Consider the following 21,844-nt stretch of genomic DNA (forward strand, 5'->3'; position numbering starts at 1 on the left):
CGTAATATCGTGATTGGAGGACAACAAACAAACACACTTTTTGCATTTATAATATTAGTGAGATTAATTAACTTCAAAATGAATTCTAGTTTTATTACTTCATAAAATGGAATGTTTGTATATTATTTATCTTGTGCTTATTCCCGCGACTGCGTCCGCGTGGGTTTAGGTTTCTACAAATCCCGTGGGAACTCTGATTTTCCAGGATAAAAGGTAGTCTGTCACTCTCCAGGTCTTTAACTGTACACATACAAAAATCACGTCGATCCGTTGCTGCCTTGCGACGTGATAGAAGGTAAACAAATAAATAAATAAACAAACTTTGGCATGTATAGTATGGGTTGGTAGTGAATGATAAATGGGTGTTACCTTTTGCGCTAACGTCGTTTTCTGTTCCGTGGTGCCAAACTCGAAGAACTTCTGAATTACATAATTTCCAAATACATCTGTCATTAGGCTATACGCTGAACCGATTATTTCATTGAACACCATCTGTTTTTCTTGAACTGTTGCTCTTTCCAGTTTTTGTTGTATAAACCTGCAATGATAAAAAAATATGAAACACACTAGCTTATGCGGTTCATGCGCTACATGTACATTATACCCAGTGTACGTTGATGGCAGTAATCTTGACGCAAGTGCCGACAACAAGTTCACAAAGTTTCAACTCAATCGAATGAAGAACGCGCGAAAACACATGTAAAGAACAAACGTAAAGACTGACTGGCTAACATTAATATAATTTATTTAATAAGATGCCAGTTGAAATGAATGCACGTGGCTGACGCGAGTGTTTGAAAACAAATAATTCAGCCTCCTGAACGATTCATGTACCTTCTACATATATTATGAACAAATCTTTATGAAACCGTGTTGATTGACTTATGAAGTTTATAATAAACACCAGACATTTACAGGATTTTATCACTTACTAGCTATTGCCCGCAACTTCGTCCCCGTGGAAGTAGGTTTTTAAAAAAATTCCGTGGGAACACTTTGATTTTCCGGGATAAAAGGTAGCCTATGTCACTCTCCAGGTCTTTATCTATACCCATGCAAATCACGTCAATCAACGGATTGCACCGTTGCGACGTGATTGAAGGACAAAACAACAAACACACTTTCGCATTTATAATAAGGGTACTGATGTGTTAAGTGTTAAGTTATGAAGTACTTAGGTGTTTTAAACTTAGAATTCTAAAGTAATCGGGGGTTTTTTAAATAGCTCTAAATTACCATAAAAGTACACTCAAATATAATATAGTTAACAATGTGTATAGGCATTTTTCTCTTAATAATTATATTATGTGTATTGACTTTAATTGTATTGTAGTCTAGGAACAAACCGTAATCGCATCGTAAATAATAATACACATTTGCGTAATTATTACCTTCTAAGACATAAATATTTTAGTGTTAATTGCACTTTATTTACTAGTGTTTATTGTTAGTGCCTGTGGTACGATAGAAATAATATGGTTTACTAGCTCATGCCCGCGACCGCGTGGATTTAGGTTTTTAAAAATCCTGTGGAACTCTTTGATTTTCCGGGATAAAAGTATGCTATGATACTCTCCGTCCTTTTAACTATCTCTATGCCAAAAATAAAGTCGATTGGTTGCTTAGTTGAACGTGAAGGAACACACTTTCGCATTTATATAATATTAGTGTAGATTTTATTAGTCATATATTTCTTATATGCTGGTATCGCGGTTAGAACACCTAGATTCTCGCCAAAGGGGATGTTGCACTATCAATATTTTAAAACAATTAAATATCACTTTCTTTACCGGGTGAAGGAAAACATCGTGAGGAAATCATCATGTTCTCAAAGGTGTGTGAAGTCTGCCAATCCGCATTGGACCAGCGTGGCAGACTATGGCCTAAACCCTTCTCAATCTGAGAGGAGACCCGTGATCAGTAAAGTGGGCCGGTAATGGGTTAATGATGATGATGATATTCCTAATATGGTGTGATCACAGTAAGAAACCTGGATCCTCACCAAAGGGAGATGTTACACTATCAATACTGTATCGCGATTTTGGTATCGCAGATTTATACTGTCAAATACCTACATACATAGCAAGAACCGTGTTGGCCTAGTGGTTATGAAGTCCACCTGCTATTCGGGAGGTCAGGGGTTCAATTCCGGGCCCAGACCTCCAACTTTTCGGAGTTATATGTGCGTTTTAAGCAATTAAATATCACTTGCTTTGACGGTGGAGGAAAACGTCGTAAACATCTGCATGCCTGAGAGTTCCCACAATGTTCTCAAAGGTGTGTGAAATCTGCTAATCTGCACTTGGCCAGCGTGGCGGACTATGGAAGATGTGGCTGGCGATGTGTTGATCATGATCACGATGATGACACACGTTGCGATAATGTCAATATTACCTCGGTACAGGATCGACAGCTTGTTCGGTTTGACGTTGGAAGATTATTTCCGTCCGAAAAAAGATCTGTTACTCTTGTTGCGCAGCTCGTTTCTCAGAATGAGAAGAGTTTGGGCATAGTCCGCCACGCCGGCCAAGTGTGGATTGGGAGACTGACTAACACAATACCTACGGATTATATAAATGCCTGAAATAAAAATCTATTTAAGTTCAATTTTGTTTATTTATAAATTTACCTAGAGCCGTGCTGGTCCTGTGAGAATTCTACGATGTGGTTGGCCAGGTCCCGCAGCTGCAGATTGGGGAAGCGGTTGTTGCGGAAATCCTCCAGTAGGCGCGAGCGCCCCGCCGCCGGTTTGTCGCCCGCCGCCAGCGCACCCACCGACCCCACGCCCACCCCCACGCCGCCCACGCCTCCGCCCACTAGTTCTGGAAACAAAAAAACAAAAACATGAAACCTCCTGGTACGAAAACATCAATACTGAATATACGGATACGGATCTTGAATACTGTAGGCCTATCGCCGTGATTTGAGTTAATAGCCTGGCGTCCACTAGGCTAGGCAATCATTCGCCACCTAAACCTACCTACCTAAACCTCATCACTGCTTTTTATTAAGCACTAGCTAATGCCCGCGTGGAATTTGGTTTTTTTAAATCCCGTGGGAACTCTTTGATTTTCCAAAACAAAAAGCCCATGTCACTCTCCAGGTCTTAAACTATCAAAAATCACGTCAATCCGTTGCACCGTTGCGACGTGATTGAAGAACAAACAAACACACTTTCGCATTTATAACTAGGGTACTGATGATCGTCAAGCGCGCAGGCTTATTTTGCAAAAAAAATACATTTACTATAGAGTTGCATCCATCAGAAACGCGCCGTGGTGCGCTGAGTCAAATCGCTTGTCGCCTCAACAAACAGTCGCCGCGTTTTGGCTTGATTCGTGCCTCCGGTGGACGTCAGACTTTACAGAGTGAGGATCGCAATCATCTTTGATTAACAGCCATATTAACTGTGCGAAAAGAGCTGAATCTAGCGTCTTTTTATCAGCTGCTCGACTGCGGTAGAATGACAGCTACAATGTCACGATCGCAATCACCTCTGATTGGTTGACGCTCGCTCACTATTGGCTTCAACAGCTTCAATGCATTGTTGCAACAAGAATGGCACAAATTCAGTCAATCACAACAATTGAGATTGTAATAATGATTGATGCAGGTTTTACGAAATCGACCTACTGGATGCTATAGTAATCCATAACGTAAACATCCCGAAAGACTGGGTTTCTTGCAATGAAAATGTAATTGATTTATAAGTAACTTGCTTATGCCCGCAACTTCGTTCGCGTGGACTACACAAATTTCAAACCCCTATTTTACCCCCTTAGGGGTTGAATTTTCAAAAACATTTTCTTAGCAGATGGCTACGTCATAATAGTTATCTGCTACGTCATAATAGCTATCTGCATCGCACAACAGACGGAAACGTTTAAGTGCGGAAACCAGCCCCGAGTGAAGAAGAAGAAGCTATCTGCATGCCAAATTTTAGCCCTATCCGTGCGTTAAATAGGTCAGTCAGTCAGTCAATATATTTAGAAGATAAGAAGCCAATTTGTTAAGTACATAGTTATGTGTGAGATGTACGTACAACAATTATTATGAAATGTGCATGGAATGATCAGCGTAGAAAAATATTCAGGAGTTCAAAATCAGATGAGATAATATAATATGACGTATTTGTTTCATACCATTTTGTTTTCTCCAGCATCTTAAGACGCCAGGATGGTTTTTAATATTACTTTTATTAGTCCCTAGACTATGACCACCTTACTTACCCTATACCATGTTCTAGATTTAGAACGTGGTATAGAGAGGCTGGCATTTTTTGTTAAATCATACAGTAGTACTGTTACTGAGCGCAAGCAGCAACTTTAAAGTATTCGGATCTTTTTCTTACCTTACATAGGTAAGGTAAGAAAGGAACATAAGGAAGGACAGACAAACTAAATTTAATTTGAGTCTTTAATTTTTAAATTCAATTTTTAAAAAAACATCAGAATCGACGTCACTATGTTTTTTATTTTGTTTATAATAATAATAATAAGACTAACAGGCCTATAGGGATTAATAATAATCTTTTCTATTAGTATACTATATGTGTATTAGTGTGTCTGCCATCATACCAGATATTATTTAGAAATGTTTTCGAATGGTGCCCTTTTTTTCTTAATCCTATATATACATTTATTTGTATTAAATATCTTTAATATAACTACTACATTTTTCGTTTTCAATTAAACTTTCAACATTGGTAATTTCAGCCGTTAGAGTTTATGTACTTTGTACAAAATAGATGAATCCGGCTGTACTCACGTGTTTAGTCGACGTAAGGCCGACTAGTTCCGAACCCATCCGGGATCCTTTTTCACTCCCCGTCCCTGAGCCGAGTCCCTGAGAAAAAGGACCGCGGATGGGTTTGAAACTAGTCGGGCTTATGTCGACTAAACACGTGAGTACAGCCGGATTCTTCTATATTTATAATGAAAAACACTGACTTAAGTTTAAACGCTAAAATTCATTGTACAACCCAATCAGCAAATATATTTTTTTAGTGAATGTTGTTACGCGTATAAAATAAAATAAAAATAAAAATAGGTAATAAGTGATTATGTTTTAGTTTCTATTTTATAGATTCTAAACTATAGTTTAAATTGATATACCACAATACCTAAAACCCTGTGACCTTATGACCAATTTTTTTTTAATGTAATAAATTATCATTGACAGAAAAGTTATTAATAAACAATAAGCAATGATATAGGCTGATGCAACTTCTTTTTGTAGACAAAGATATACTTTAAAAAACTAGTCGAGTGCGTGTCAGAACGCACGCATAGGGTAAGCAATGCTACTTTAAACTTTGGCGGATATTTTTTCTGAAACGTCAATGATTGGTTGGTACTACGGAACCCTAAAACACTAATTGGTCAAGAGCGTGCGTGATAAGATACAGAAATCTGTTTTCAATTTAAAAACAGTTTTAAAGGGTTCCTTGTTTTACTACAGAACTCATAAACCAATCGCATGAGTATATTCAACCGTAACAAAATAGAATAGTAAAAAGTGAATATGTATCCGGTGCATTGTTGCATAATTCTCACTTCATGACGGGATTTAAATTTTTTTTTAAAAAGATACGAGATGCGTTAGGTTTTTAATAACTATAACTATAATATTGTATAGGTAGTTTATCTTTGAACCTTGTAAGTGCATACTTTACTTGATTCAGCCTATTGATAATGCACATATTTGATAAGTACTTGAGGAAACTAAGTCTGACTTTTCAACTTAAAAAAAAAAAATTACAATATAATATGAAACTTTTTCAAACGATCTTTTTTCCTATCTGGGTTTCATGCCTCTATGCAACCTGAAAATCGAGTATATATACCTACTTAGTATATTCACAAATAGGTACAAAATATTAGAACAAAGCTTTAGTGCGGCGGACGTAATGTACTGTAACTGATGTTCATTTCAAAAAACCGGCCAAGTGCGAGTCAGACTCTCGCACCGAGGATCCGTACTACAGTCGTATTTTACGACATTTTGTACGATAAATCAAAAACTATTATGCATTAAAACTGTTTTTGAATGTCCCTTTCGTATGGTATTCCACTTCTTATAGTAATCTTGCTTTGAAAGTTTAAAATACTAATTATTTGTTCATGAACACATTTTTTTCGTGATGTAACCACAAATTCACGGTTTTCGGATTTTCCCTTTACGTGTGCTATAAGACCTACCTACCTGCCAAATTTCATGAATCTTGGTCAACCCGGGAAGTACCCAATAGGTTTCTTAACAGACATCGAAGTCATTACATAAGGGTTCCTATTTCCTTTTGAGGTACGGAACCCTAAAAAAGCAAATTTTAAGGAAATATACTCACGATCGTACTCCAAGATCGAGAAAATTAAATTCTGCGTCGTTTTTAAGTCTGTTAAATAAATGACTAATCAAGTAACTTACAGTGGTAAGATTGCAGAAGTCCTAACCATTAAATGTTGGTGGATTTCATTTAACACGCTTTAATTAGCGAGTTAATTGCCAGTCTACATTTTTATTATAACTGTTATTCATTCCATGTACTACATATAGGTTTATATAAGGCAATGTAACGTCTAAATATTGCAACATGGCTTAGCGTTAAGACATGCGATTGATAATATTATAGGTACCTACGAGGGGAATAAAGTCGCCTGTTCGCTACTACGTGTTATTAAAAAAAACCGGCCAAGTGCAAGTTAGGCTCGCGCAACGAGGGTTCCGTACTATAGTGGTATTTTTTCGACATTTTGCACAATAATTCTTTATTTTTATTTTTATTTAGATACAAGTTAGCCCTGACTGCAATCTCACCTGATGGTAAGTGACGATGCAGTCTAAGGTGGGAGCGGGCTAACCTGGAAGAAGTATGGCAGTTTTAACTAAACCCATACACCTTTGGTTTCTACACGGCATCGTACCGGAACGCTAAATCGCTTGGCGGCACGGCTTTGCCGGTAGGGTGGTAACTAGCCACGGCCGAGGCCTCTCACCAGACCAGAACTCAAAAACTATGATCCATAAAAATAAATAAAAATCGTTTTAGAAAGCGCAGGAGAAGACCTTTCATATGACACCCCACTTGATATAGTTATCTTACTTCTAAAATTGAAAATACTAATTATTAGTTCATGACCACAATTTTTTTTTGTGTTATGTAACCACAAATTCACGTTTTTCAGATTTTCCCCGAATGTCTGCTATAAGACCTACCTACCTGCCAAATTTCATGATTCTAGGTCAACGGGAAGTACCCTGTAGGTTTCTTGACAGACCGACAGACAACAAAGTGATCCTATAAGGGTTCCGTTTTTCCTTATGAGGTACGGAACCCTAAAAACTTAATTTTTGAGAAAACGTATTTAAAGTTTTGCAATGGCTTTACATAAGTTTATATCGAGTTTTAAAAAATATGGTGTGTTCTGTGGGCTTAGTCGTCCAGAATCATAGATTAAGAAACAATATGAACTGAATGTAAGTTTTATCATTTAATCATAACACGTTGTCGTCGCAAACAGGCGAAATGTTCATCGTTTGTTGCAAAAATCTGTCTGTAACAAATTTTTGTAAAAAAAAGCTATAATAGACGAAAGCAGCTTGATGTAAAATGTACATTGTACAATGGTGAATCGAAACTAGGATTGTGGGAATTTGTCCCGAATTTCATAGTTCCGGTTGCCGTTCGCAAAGCCTCAGGGGTGGTTTCAATGTTCATGTAGTTTTTTTTTTAATATTGAAAAAGTTTTGTTATAAAAAGAGAAACATCAGTGCAATTTTGTTATATACAAGTTATTGTAGTCATGTTCAAATTAATCTCATCGTTATTCCAGATACTATTTTAATGTTTTAGATTTTATATTTATAATAGGATGGCATTCTCCAACTATTTGGAGAATGCCAAAACAAAAAAACTTTTAAACAAAAAAACTTCTGTTTTTTAGGGTTCTGTATCTCACTCTTCACTCAAAACGAACCCTTATAGGATCACTTTGTTGTCTGTCTGTCGTGTGTGTAACGGTTTGATATTGAAAAAATTATGTTATGAAAAGCGCAATTTTGTTATAAACAAGTTATTGTGTTGTCGTATTCAAACTAATTACCTAGTTATTCCAGTTAATATTTTACTGTTTCAGATTTCATAAGTATAATAAGGTTTCATACAATAGGTTAGCATTCTTCAATTCGCCTGTTTTTTTTAAATATTTAAGAAGTTATTTTATAATAAAGTAACAACGGTGTAATTTTGTTGTTAAACAAGTTATTGTAGACGTATACAATCAAATCATTCACTTTGTTAATCTAGGTGCACTTTTACTGTTTTAGCTCATATACGTACCTACATAATGGGATAGCATTCTGCAAATAGGTATAGTAAGCAACAGGTTGAAATAGCAATCGGGGAGGGATCGCCCCGCATACCCACACAGCCCCTGCACTAACCCGGTGCGGGCGAGCGTGGGTGACGTGCGGGAGCGTGGGTGACGTGCGGGTGTGCGGGGCGTACTCCCGCCTTATACACCGATTGCGATCTCAACCTTGTCGCAGACTATATATAATTTTATAGGGCGCCTCTGTTTATTAATTACTAGATGATGCCCGCGACTTCGTCCGCGTGAATTAAGGTTTATAAAATCCCGTGGGAACTTTTTGATTTTCCGGGATTTCGTCAAAATCGGTTGAACGGATGGCCTTGAAAGGCTAGCAGACAGACAGATAGACAGACAGACACACTTTCGCATTTATAATATTAGTATGGATTGAAAAAATTCTGTTACAAAAAGTGCAACAACATCGCAATTTGTTTTAAAAAGTTATAGTAATTATATATTCAATTAATCACCTAGTTAATTTAGATGCAAACTATTTGACTGTTTTAGATTTCAGACGTATAATAGGATAGCATTCTCCAAATAGGTAACTAGGTTTTATGGGGCGCCTCTGTATAATTCTATCGTCAATAACAGGTAAGTGTCAAACGGTTTGTGGATAACTGTAAATACATCGATCTAATGCCGTACCAACCTGAGATAGTTCCGACTCCACTAAGTTTGCTCAATAACGATGATGATGATCCGAACATTCCACCATTCGATGTTAAGCCTTGCGCTAAATTGCTGACGGTTCTGTAAAACAAACAAACAACTGTTCGTATCATGCAGTACGCGCGTATTCCGCGTAGCTATGGTGTTCACGGACTCTATAATATTTTAATTTATAATGACAATGTGAAATGTTAAATCAAATGTGCATGCATAAACCTAGATGTAATTAACATCAGAACAACTGTACACGAGTATATAGTAGGCAGACTTGTACAATCAATTTTACAAAGCTATTTACAAAGTTACACTTCGGAATGCACGTCACACGCGACACGCACTGCGAAACACCATTCGCCAAAAATACTATGATTCCGAAGAGCTCCGAGTTCCTCAAGCTTGTGAGTTATCGCAGACCACAAACGTTCAATATTCAAACTGATAGTTATCACAAACACCAGTTTACGAGTCATGACTAATACTTCGTAATTTATACATTTTTTGACTTACTTTAGTAAAACTTCTTTAGACGCATTTGAGAGTAATTAATTTCAGATCTTGTTTCGGACGCCCTAACAAAACAGCTGTTCTGCGGTCGCCATCTTTTATCGAAGTGTTTTACAGTACCAAGTACTCAGTGACACAGAACAAATGCTCTATAATTTTTTACTTACTACTACATAATCTGAAACCTCTATAAAAATTCAGCTTCCGTATGATGGTGTCCGCAACTCAAAAAGTGATCGATGGATTGACTTGAAATTTGTACACAACACATTGCATTTCTATAAGAGTGTATTTAATATTCATGTACTTTTTTATCCCGAAGTTCCCACAGGAACGGGTATGATTTCCTTCCCTAATTTTAATATCGACTGAGCCACAACGAAGCGTAGCTTGGTCGGGTTTAGCCATAATGATAAAAAACCTTGAGCCTACTCATTTTCAAAAATGAAATCCCGGCCGCGCGTTTAGTTTGACTCGAACCGCGATTATGTAGTGTTTGTTGGACGTGTTGGACGTGTCGCGCGTGTCGGTCGCGGTCGGCACCTGTACTTGGCGGTCTCGGCGCCGGGCGCGGCGGACACAGGGCGCAGGCCAACGGGCCCGAGCGCGCCCAGCGGCGGCGACAGCGGCGACGGCCCCCACTTGCGCGCGTACTCCTGCAGCGCGCCCGCCGGCCCGCCGCCGAACTCCAGCGAGTCGCGCCGCGCGCCCACGCCTGCGCCTGCAACAACATACCTCCGCGCTCCACAGTCCGCTCTCCTGCTCTCCGCCCGCCGCGTGCCCCACTATCTCTGTACACCGCTATGTACAAATCTGATCGATTCTTTGCTATTTACACATATCTATACTTGTTCATTTGAGAGCAGATAAAATGAACAATTTAATACTGAACAACTATATAAACTAAATTATTATACAGGACGTTAGTCGACTGACGGCTCGGCGTGTCTCTAGTGCTCTAACATTCTAAAGCTACGGAAACAATTCTTTTTCAAATTCATCAATTCGATTCTAATTCTATCTTTGCATCAATGTAAAATGACATGTCCCAAAGTAGCAATATAAGTTAACGACATGAAATTATAAAAAAATATTAAAATCTATGTAGCTATGTGTAGTACTTTATTTAATAATACTAATAAGAATTTTAAGAAAACTTGTTATTTTTATTGATATAACACTACACATACTGTACACTACACTGTGTACTGTATTATGTACTTTTAAAGCCAATCAATAAAACGATGTAGTTATATTTATGTACAAAAGATGAGATTTCGATAGTGAGCATGCTTAAAATACATTATTTGGGTTAGAAAAATATCAAGAAATATTCGTCTACCAGCAGTTGCGTTGTAAAAACAAAAATTACAATAAATGATAGGATAAAACTTTGGCAGCTAAAAATTATGACATCGCTTTGTTATTTTAAAACATAATTATATGCTCAATACGAATTCACTGTGTGAAAGTGACGTAATTCAAATTTTATAGACGTGATATAGAAAAAAACTCAGCACTTTATACTACTATGTTATAAGCTGAATACACAACTAGGCGAAAACTTTGAATAACATCTAAATATTCATGCGTTCCAACATACAATTCTCAAACCATTATTCATAAGTTATGCAAAAATTATTGCCTATAATGTATTCTTTTTTTTGTTAAACTTTTAATCTTGTATCGCAAGTCAACAACATTGGGATGGAAAAGGGAAAATGTTCTTACTTTCTACTAAAACGCTGTAGGCACATACAACGATTACTGAATACCTACATAATAATTGACTCAATAAATGAAAACGAATAACTTTCAACAGTAGTGAGTAATAATAATTTAAATTCAATGGATTCTTCGTGCGTCTTTCGACACTATTTTTAATTAAGCAAAGTAAACATTTTCATGCACATATTGTAGACAGTATTTTGTATGATGTGATCCGACAAAAAATGTTCAAAGTAGGCATTGACAAGTGTGACAGGCGCAATTCATACGTCATTTTGTTTTAATTTATACTGGGGAAACGGGTTTACAGGTGATCAAAAGAACTTCGATCAATATTATATGATGAGTCGCTTCATTCGAAGAATATAAATAAACGGACAGACTTTTTAATTTATTTGAGTTCTAGTAACCGATATTCTAATGAGTAGGTTGTTATTGATAGCTAGCCCATCCGGTAAACGATTTGACAAAACGTGGCTTAACTAGCGCAATAGGTTAATGTATTAGGTTAAACGATAATATCATTACCATTACCTAGCTAAACAACGCAAACTAATATAAAGGTCTGTCTGTTTGTTTGTTATATTTTCACATCCCATCCGGATCCATCCATTTAACAGATTTTGATGATGGTTTTGATCCCGGAGACGGATATTACTTTTTATACCGGAGAGATAGTAGTTTTTAGAGAGATAGATAAACGGGATTTTATGCACCTAAATCTACGCAGACAAAGTCGCGGGATTCCTTTAGTCTTTGTACATTTTACTAACCGCTTTGTAGATTTTAGTTAAGAAGGTGTAGGAAATATGCGTCAGATATTTAAAATGTGTTATAAATATTTAGATAAAATAATTAATGTCATGGACGGAAATATTTGTTATTCATAATAAATAAGGCAGTTCCAAAAACGATACCTGCCAGAGTTATAAAGTCTACACTTTTATACTATCACATTTTTCACATTCAATGGTTTGTGATTTTTTTAAATGTATTTTAAAGGAACAACTCCCATAAAATTTGTAGTTATACACTAACGACAGTTTCCGCAGTATGCGCAAGGAAAGTCTAAAGGCTGGATTGCGCCGACTTAATTAATATTAATCACAGTTCGGTCAATTTACACTTCGTCGTCGTCAACCCATAGACGTCAACTGTTGGACTAGGTCTCTTGTAGAAAATATGTACAATCCGCTTATTACCACTTCAGCTTCGCAACTCGTTGAGCTATCGTGTTCGGATCATTTTTATTTGATCACATAGGGAAATTCCGAGCACAGCTCTCTCTATCGCCGCTGAGTAATTCTAACTTTCTTTACACCTATAAACTATGTACCCAAATCTTCTCACAGAAACCTATGCATTGATGAAAAGCGTATGAAAATACCTACAGTAGTTTCAGTAGGTTAGCGCGCAAATTTGTTATACAATATGTAGTGATGGTGATAGTGTGTAAGTGGTAGTGGTGGTGGCGATGCGTGTGAGAGCTCACCGGGTTGCGCCTGCTGCTGCTGCTGCTGCGCGGAGGCGGGCGGCACGGGCGTGGCGGCGGGGTGCGCGGGCGCGGGCGGGTACTGGCGCGGCGCCAGCACGCCGCCCGGTGACACGAGCCGCAGCGGCGTGCCGTTGCGGCCGCCCATCACCAGCGAGCCGGGGTCGTAGTAGGGGATCACGTACTGCCCCTGCCCGTTGACCGGCTGCTCGCCCTGCTGCGGCGTGAGCGGCCTGCGCGGCTGTTGCGCCTGCTGCTGCGCCGGCTGCGCCACCAGGCCTGGGTACACGCCCCACGGCGCCGCCACGCCATAGTACGGCGGCACGCCCGCGATCAGCGCGCTAACGTAGGGCGCGCCCTCCTGCCCCGCGTTGATCACATACGGCGCTTGTGTGAAGGCCTGCTGCGCGGCCAGCTGCTGCTGCAGTTGGAACTGCTGCTGCTGTTGCTGCTGCAGCAGCTGCAGCTGCGCCGCCGCCGCCTGCCCGCCGGCCGCCGCCGCTTGTTGTGACCGGAACAGTTGCTGCAACAAAAACAATGTCATTTAGTTTATATTTTAATCAGATAAACTATTTCTATATTTGCGGCGTTACATGTTAATGCTGAGGGTTGTTTATTCTTTATTGCAGTATTTATATGAAAGATTACAACAACTTTATAGTTGGTATTCTAATGTTTGATGTAACTATAGTAATGCGGTGACTACGAGATACGAGTGAATACCTACCCATAAAAATGTTTGTGTGGACGACGTTAGCTGTTGTAGCGCTAGTTCGATAGCAGGCTAACTATGTTTAATTAATAGAGAAACGTATCGTTTATTGTTTTTTATCCGTGGTCGTAGCGCCCGAGGGCTGTTCGCAGCGAAGCGCGCTAATTAACACAATCGTTTAAAAACTTAATAACAAGCCGCATCCCTGTCCGACGCACATGTCGCTACCGGCTACAGGGTTTCTCTAGTTATTTTGCAAAAAATGTTACATACTTTTAGCGAAATTATACAACAGAATTCAATAGTTCGCAATTAGTTGATGCTCGAAACATATCGTGGATTTACATTTTTTAAAGATTTCGTAGGAATTTTCAAAAATAGTTTCTTAGTGTTCACCTACATTACATTCAGAAAAAAATTCATGCTTCTAGACATACCGGTTTAATAAGATGTGCGTTGTCTGTCAGTTAGTGTTAGAGTTTTATTAAGTAGATACAAAATATGAAATCCACTCAAAAAGATTCAGTGGTCGTAAATCAACACTGTTATGTGTTTTGAATGGCACGTAGATATTTAGAATGAGGTGATTCAGTGTGCCAGAGCGTAATGCGAGTGTGATGTCACCGCAGCCGGGCGGGCTCCATACCTGTTGAGAGGAGATTAGTTGGCGTGACTCCAGGGCGCGCGCCGCTACCTACTGCAAACTGTAAACATACTACATAACTACTACACTAGACGCCGCCACTCCTGCTACCACCTGCCACCTGCCACAAATCAACCGTTTGACCTTAGCACAGAATGATCTCATTCGACAAGCTGTGCGAGTCATGATCATCATGATAAACCTATCGCCGACTTATTACTGAGCACGGATCTCCTATCAGCATGAGAAAGGGTTGGTCATAGGTCACCACGTTGGACAAATGCAGATTGGCAGACTTCACACACGTTAGAGAACAATTTGGATAAATCAAGCACGCAGGTTTCTTCACGATGTTTTCCTTCACCGTTAAAGCAAGTGACATTTAATTGCTTAAAAACGCACATAACTCCGAACTGTTTTCTGTTCCGTGTCCGAACTTCTCCCGAATAGGAAGCAGACGTCTTAACCACTAGGCTATCACTTTCTACAATCGATGCGATGCGATGCGATGTGAGTAATGTTAATGAAATGAATAACTTTTACAGACTTTTCTTAAAAACAGATGTTTTTCTTGCGCTGTAACGATGTAAGATAAAGATTCGCCGAACGTTTATTACCTACTGCGCCGGATACATTTAAATGATTAGTAAAATATCTACCTAAGCTACGTGAAGAGATAGTAAACTTCAAAACAGATGCCAACCATCACGTTAATTTTAATTACGGTGCTCCTATATTCCGGTGCCTATTTCATTTTTCATTAGCTAATTGACACGAAATGATTATCAGAGGTCGAAACTCGGCGGGCGGGCAAATCTTAAGTCTCATTCGGTGGGGGATTCGCGTTTGATCTTGTCTGTCGCTGCTACGGCAATTTAATTCAGCGAGGTGGTGTAATTGCAGGCGCGGGGAGCACGTGCGCTAAGCTGGCCAACTTGACCGCAACAAAATTACGTCGTGTCGCTGGAAGGTGGCGGCGGGATACCGTCTCGCATTCAATTAGACGTTCAGTAATCCGGCTGCGGCGAGCTTCGATACCAATTACGGGGTTATTAGTGACGGAACGCTCGTGCGACGTGCACGTCTCTCTGTCTGCTCATCAGATGCTTTGTTGTACGCTTTACAAAATGATATATAGCTTTAACCTAACCTAAGTTTCAAGAGTTACAAATACCGTTTTCAGCGATTATATTTAACTACATACTAGGTTTTACAAACGAAAGCAATGCAAACCAAATGCAAATTACATTTAATTGTGTCGTTAGTATCTTATAGATGAAGACAAACATGCGCTTAGGGTCCATACAGACGGACTGCATTCGCAGTTGTGTCAACTGCAATAAAACTGCATCCCGACTGCAATTTTGCTGTCGGCTTGCAGTCCAAATGCAGTTCGTCTGAATAGACCCTTAAGTTAGCGAATGTAACAGCTTTTTGTTCAATTTGTTACTAGGCTTGTATATTTACTTTTACCACGGCATCAAATAAAGAATTAATGAGTGATTGTAATGGGAAATAGATGCCGCGTCACGAGTGGCCGTGCTCACGGCGTTGGACACATTTATTATTTACGCGGACGATGAGAGGACGCCGTTGCAATGCTCCCGCGAGGATTGCTCTCTCTAGGCGTCGGCAAACAAATTACGCGACAAAGCAATCAATTACAACGACAAGAACGTAGCTGCGCCACTCGAATCGAACGCTACGTCAACAAGAAGCTTTTAGCGGCGTCTACGAGGTGCTTCTACATTTTACGCTCACGGGCCCGATACTCGCGCATTTTACATCTTATAGCGTAATTGTTTAGGTACGACGAATAATGGAACATCTAACAATAAAGGAGCAAGGAAAAACATTTTAGAAGTTAGAGAATTAGATTGTTGATCGAATACAAAAGCTAATTTAGGGAGAATCAGAGTCGACGGGGTCGGAAGTCCAACGAGATTACCGGGATACCCGCGGCTTGTGCTCAGTCGCCGTCGCCGCGGCTGACGTATCTTGCTCTAACGAGTTTATCTGCCCCGCGGGCTGCCGCTGCCGCGCCGACTCTCATCTCTCACGCTATCAGCGGCTAAATGTAATCAATTTCTATGTAATCATTTTGCTGACAATGTTTTGAAACAAAGATGTACCCCATGTCTCTCTTGTAAAATTTTCACGTGAGGTCAGTTTACAGTGACTATTTATTTATTAGTGAAATTTTATTATAATGTAGGCATTTGTACAGTTACAAGAACACAATATATTATTAGCTTTAAGTAATGATAAGGTAATTTCTTCAGTACAAAGAATGGAAAACTTGTTCGTGTTTTTAATTACGCGATTTCATTGGGTACCTATTACTGCCTTCGCGAAAGAGCGCCTGTAGATTTTCATGAAAAGGTGGCAAAGGGCGAGGGCGGGCTCGAGTTGGGCGGAGCGAAGCCACGCCTACGTCACCCACGCCCTGTCAGAATTACAACTTGATATTTGTATTGACGAACACTTGCCATCATTTTTAAGTACAGCCTCAACACATTTTGCCAAGTTATAACAGTACTCTGCTTGATTGGTAACAATAACTTCTAAATAAGTTAATCCATCACCTTTATCCATTCAGCCATCCAAGCTGTACAGAAGGAACAGATGATGATCTCCTTTTGGGCTATCTATATTAATACTAGCGACCGTATGCGGCTTCGCTCGTCAAAAATACAAATACCCTTTATTTCCTATCTACTGGGAATTACGAAAAATCCGGCCTAAATGTCTAACCTTATCCTTGTAAGGGGAACCTCTGTGCTGAGACCTTATAGAACTTTTATTTTTATATCTTTAGATTATAAGAACGAGATGGTGGTTTTGTAGTAATCTCCGGAACTGATGATCCGATTCTGAAAATTCTTTCACTGTTAGATAGCTACATTAACCCTGAGTGCTAAGACTACAAATAATTTCACGCGACCAAGTCGCGGGCAAAAGCTAGTAATTTATATATATCTAAACAATAACGATCATTAAGATGTCTATCGTAAGAATATAAACTAATGAAACAATAAAAGATACACGTAACAGAAGGTAACATAATAATTTAACCATATAAATAGTTACACGTATCCTTCCAAGGAACGGAACCCTCGGTTCGCGATTCTGACTCGCACTTATCTGGTGTTTCTATACCTAGAACTAGATATAATTAGATGTTTTTAATATTAGTATCTTTAAATTCAATAAACTATGTATATGTTACCTCTGGCTCTGTATGCTATTATGGCGTTGCTAGGATATTATTATTAACCGAGGATATTATGTGATCTCTATATATAAAAATGAATCGCTGAATGTGTTGCTGATCGCAAATCTCGAGAACAGCTGAACCGATTTCGCTAATTCTTTTTTCATAATATTCTTTGAAGTACGAGGATGGTTCTGTTAGTTATTAGAACTAACATCGAAGACCCGATAGACAGATCTTCTAATTTTTAGGTTCGGAGAAGGAACAATGAAAACAACGTACTTCAGCGGAGAGTGTGTAACGGTTTTATTTTTGACAGTTATTAAGTACAATATTTTACCATAGACTAATTTTAGGCATAATCTACATGATAGTTTCGATAGGCTGTGAACGCACTATCAACTTATAATATGCGTTGACACGGAGAGAAAAATTTAAAAAATGCTAAGTTCCCCGGGATTTGTAAAAAACTAATTTCACGCGGACGAAGTCGCGGGCATCAGCTAGTATATCAATAAAAATCAATCAATTATGTATATAAAATTAATTTACTACTAGCTTATGCTCACGACTTTGTTCGCGTGGACTCCACTTTCGAACCACTATTTTACACCCTTAGGACGATTACGCACTGAATCCGATCCGAATCCGTGAAAATACGTTCCGAAGTAGTATTTGTATGGTACCTATATAGCCTAGCTTACTAGCTCCGACTTCCGTCATCCGAGGCCTCTCCGTCCGCGTCATCCGTGAATGATGGACGTATGACGTAGATATGTCAAAGATGTCCACTGAATAGCTTAGATTTGGATCCGACATCGGATTAGTGCGTAAGCAATATAGAACACGGATATTCCTTACGCACTAATCCGATCTCTGATCCAAATCCATGCTATTCAGTGACATTCTTTGACATATCTACGTTATTATTATGTCCGATTTGAATCCGAAGCACACGCGTGATATTATTCACACCGATAACGGAGAGAACTCGGATGACGGAAGTCGGAGCTAGTGCGTAAGCTATCATACAAATAGTTCTATGACTACTTTGTAACGTACTTTCACGGATTCGGATCGGATGTAGTGCGTCATCCCCATTAATTTTAATTTTTCAATTTATTTAGTAAGGAACACTTACAATATACCTACTACATATTCTACATTTACCACATGAATTACTATAACACATACTGATAATATGTAGGTATATCGATAACAAGTGAACACAACGTTTGCAATTATTGCGCCAAGTAAACTTATTGAGGTGATAGTTATATAGCAAAAAGAATAAAACTATAAAAATACAAGTACTAATAAATTAATCAACATGTAATTAAGTTATTTTAAACTTTCTTTCAATCCAGTTATATAATAAAAATAAAGTTTAAGACCAAGCAAACAAATAACAGTTATGATATGAACTCAGCGAAAAATGATCGGTCAGTTTTTTTTCTGAAAGCAATAGCTGAGTCACGAAATATGTCAATGTCAGGTATCGTTTTAGATAATTCATTATATTTTGCACATATACGTATAATTGGAACTTAGGGCTTGAATTTTAAAAATACTTTCTAAGCGGATTTCTACGTCCTATCTACAACTAGTTATTATTAAAGGCGTCACAAAAGACAAAGTCAACGATAGAATTAATCAATATCTAATCAGTAGTTTGGCAATCATGAGGAAAATAATGAACCGTTAAATGTCTACTATACTCACGTAGTCGCGTAGAAAGATTTACATCACGGTAGGATAACGGTAAGATACACGGATCAGACCGATCAGAAGTAGGTAGCTAGAGAAAAATCGGGATCTATCAATAAAAGGCCAGCGGCCAAAATATTAAAAAAAAAACGGGCCAAGTGCGAATCTGACTCGCGCACTGAGGGTTCCCTAGTACAATCGTATTTTATCGACATTTTGCACGATAAATCAAAAACTACTTACTAGATCTCGTTCAATTTTCGGTGGAAGTTTGCATGGTAATATACACCATATTTTTTTTTTAATTTTATCATTTTCTTATTTTAGAAGTTACAGGGGGGGAGGGGACACACACACACACATTTTACCACTTTGGAAGTGTCTCTCGCGCAAACTATTCAGTTTAGAAAAAAATTATATTAGAAGTGAGTTTCAGTTCTAAATATGGGGAACCCCAAATTTTTTAGTTTTTTTTTTCTATTTCTGTGATCTTAATGCGGATCACAGAATACATCTACTTACCAAGTTTCAACAGTATAGCTCTTATAGTTTCGGAATAAAGTGGCTGTGACATACGGACAGACAGACAGACATGACGAATCTATAAGAGTTCCGTTTTTTTCCATTCGGCTACGGAACCCTAAAAAACTGAATGATAAAACTGAAAATTGCAATTCGGTGTGAAGTCGTGTGGACACAAACGTTTTTCATCGTCCCTGTCGTCGTCATTCAGGAAGAGAGTACGCTACAGTGACGCGACGTTCCACTGAGGAAGAAGTATAACTGCTGCATTAGAGTTGCCTAACAGATCGCCATTTTTTGATTTATAGATCAAAATATGGTGTTACTAATTCATAAAATTCTCAAAAACGCAGTCTAGTAAACAAAACTAAAATTATGCTGTTCTAGATGATTGCCCACGACTGCGTCCGCGTGGATTTAGGTTTTTAAAAATCCCGTGGGAACTCTTTCATTTTCCAGGATAAAATGTAGCCTATGTGCCATTCCAGGTTTTAAATATAAGCTATCTCCATTCCAAATTTCAGACAAATCAGTTGAGTACATCATGGCATAACAAATACAAGCATGGAGTAACAAATATCCAATCATCCAAACTTTTACATTAAAATATTATTACAACTAACTGCCGCACTCAGAGTCGCTTAATCGTTACTTAAGTTTAGTTCACACCAGATAGAGCTCTCACATAAATCTGTCTCGTCTTAACTCAATCTTAAGTAACGATTAGCGACTCTTGAGTGCGGCTGTTAGATTAAGATCTTTTACTAAGTAAGTACCCAAATAAATCTATTTCCTAATATTTATTTTACAGAGGCACTTCCAATAGAGACATTTTAAAGCTTAAAAAGCAGTGTGCACTCCGTGGTCTGGTAAGATATACCCGATGGATATACCTATTTGAAATAAAACGTAGGGCATACGAGTATTTAAAAGAAGCTGGAGTATTTGGCGGTCGCATGGTGGATGATGGCTGCGGTCGGTGGTCGGGTGCGGCCGGACGAAGCTTTTATCAAAATTAGCAGGCGCGCCCGCGCCGCGGCGCACCCCGCTCATAAAACACCACCGTCATCGCCGCATCGACGACTTGGGAGCCACACCTAGCTGTCGCACCCTTATAACTCACCCTCCCGGCCGTTATTCCAAGAATAACATATTTTACTAGACTACACATCAGTACATAGATATATCCAAATTGGCAGAGAAACAACACAAAGCGGCTACGTCCGACATTTTTCACCCACTAAAGTCCTAAATGGCTATCATAGGGATAAACACGGTCGGTAGAGATTTAAGAGGCTCCAACGAAACCGACGAACTGGAATATAGTAAAGGCAACATTTTGAAGAATGTTGGATTTATGAGGATCAGCCCGTCACGTCTTATATTTCCTTGTATAACAGCTGTTGTTTTATTTTATAAAAGAAAATATTTCAAGTCCCAGCTCATATTGCTTGCACTTTGTCTAAATCGGAATAATTTAGAATCGAGAGAAACTGTTATTTATATGTTGTAAGACTAAAATTGGTTCTAATTTTATTTTAAGACGATCTGAATGGTAATGGCTCTAAATCGACGAACAAAGTACGTACGTTTGTGACACAATAAGTTGGTCAAGCGGCCGAGGTAAGGCCATAGGTACTCTTGAAGTGGGCGGTTAACTATCATCTGTATGCACGTTAGCTCTCAGCGACGTTAGGCTATTTCTCCACTAATGTTTAAAATTTAAAATATATAAAAAACTTCTTTGAAGGAAGCACTTGACTTTGGCATCCACTGTCCTTATCACACGGCGGAGAACAGGCTTCGTTGCAATAAAATTACCAAGAGGGTGTTATCAGAAAGGTGCCACGACCTTCAGTAATGAAGGAGCGACGCAAGGAGCAGGAGGAAACTAAGCAAAACAGTCATCTTTTTTAATGATTGATCCTCTTTTTTAATAGTTGAGCTTCTTTCTTTCAAATTTTTTTTATAGGTATTTTTAGGTATATTTAACCCAATAGAACCTAAGTGCCCGTTAAGTCCTGTGAATGTTTGTGTTCTACAGTAACAGTGGTTATGTCGGACTCCTACCACTCCTACTGACTAAAAATCTCACGAAGTTCCATCCCACCGCTAACGACGGAGAACAAGGGAAATGATTTTTTCGACATGTTTCCAATTTTTTCACAGCCAGCTCCACCACTGACGCTTGGTTTGTTTATTGTATTCGAACTATCAGAGGGATGATAACACCAACATTGCCTCCCGGACTACAAGGAATGGAATCTAAATTAGTTTT

General features: G+C 38.7%; 1 protein-coding gene across 3 annotated transcripts in view; it reads right to left on the reverse strand.

Moving 5' to 3' along the window:
* LOC117981976 (maternal protein pumilio-like) overlaps window positions 1–21,844 on the reverse strand; it is an 82,963-nt gene that overhangs the window by 4,768 nt on the left and 56,351 nt on the right. For 2 of the 3 annotated variants that reach the window (XM_034968249.2, XM_069509773.1), the window contains 5 exons: window positions 12,769–13,291; window positions 10,092–10,269; window positions 9,025–9,125; window positions 2,630–2,822; window positions 370–538 (listed from right to left, as the gene is read on the reverse strand). In XM_034968249.2, coding sequence (XP_034824140.2) covers window positions 370–538; window positions 2,630–2,822; window positions 9,025–9,125; window positions 10,092–10,269; window positions 12,769–13,291 — 1,164 coding nt within the window. The remainder of the gene's footprint in view (window positions 1–369; window positions 539–2,629; window positions 2,823–9,024; window positions 9,126–10,091; window positions 10,270–12,768; window positions 13,292–21,844) is intronic. The other variant, XM_069509775.1, reaches the window with a different exon arrangement.

This window comes from Maniola hyperantus, chromosome 4 (genome assembly GCF_902806685.2).
Source record: "Maniola hyperantus chromosome 4, iAphHyp1.2, whole genome shotgun sequence".
In the NCBI taxonomy this organism is placed as follows: Eukaryota; Metazoa; Arthropoda; class Insecta; order Lepidoptera; family Nymphalidae; genus Maniola; species Maniola hyperantus.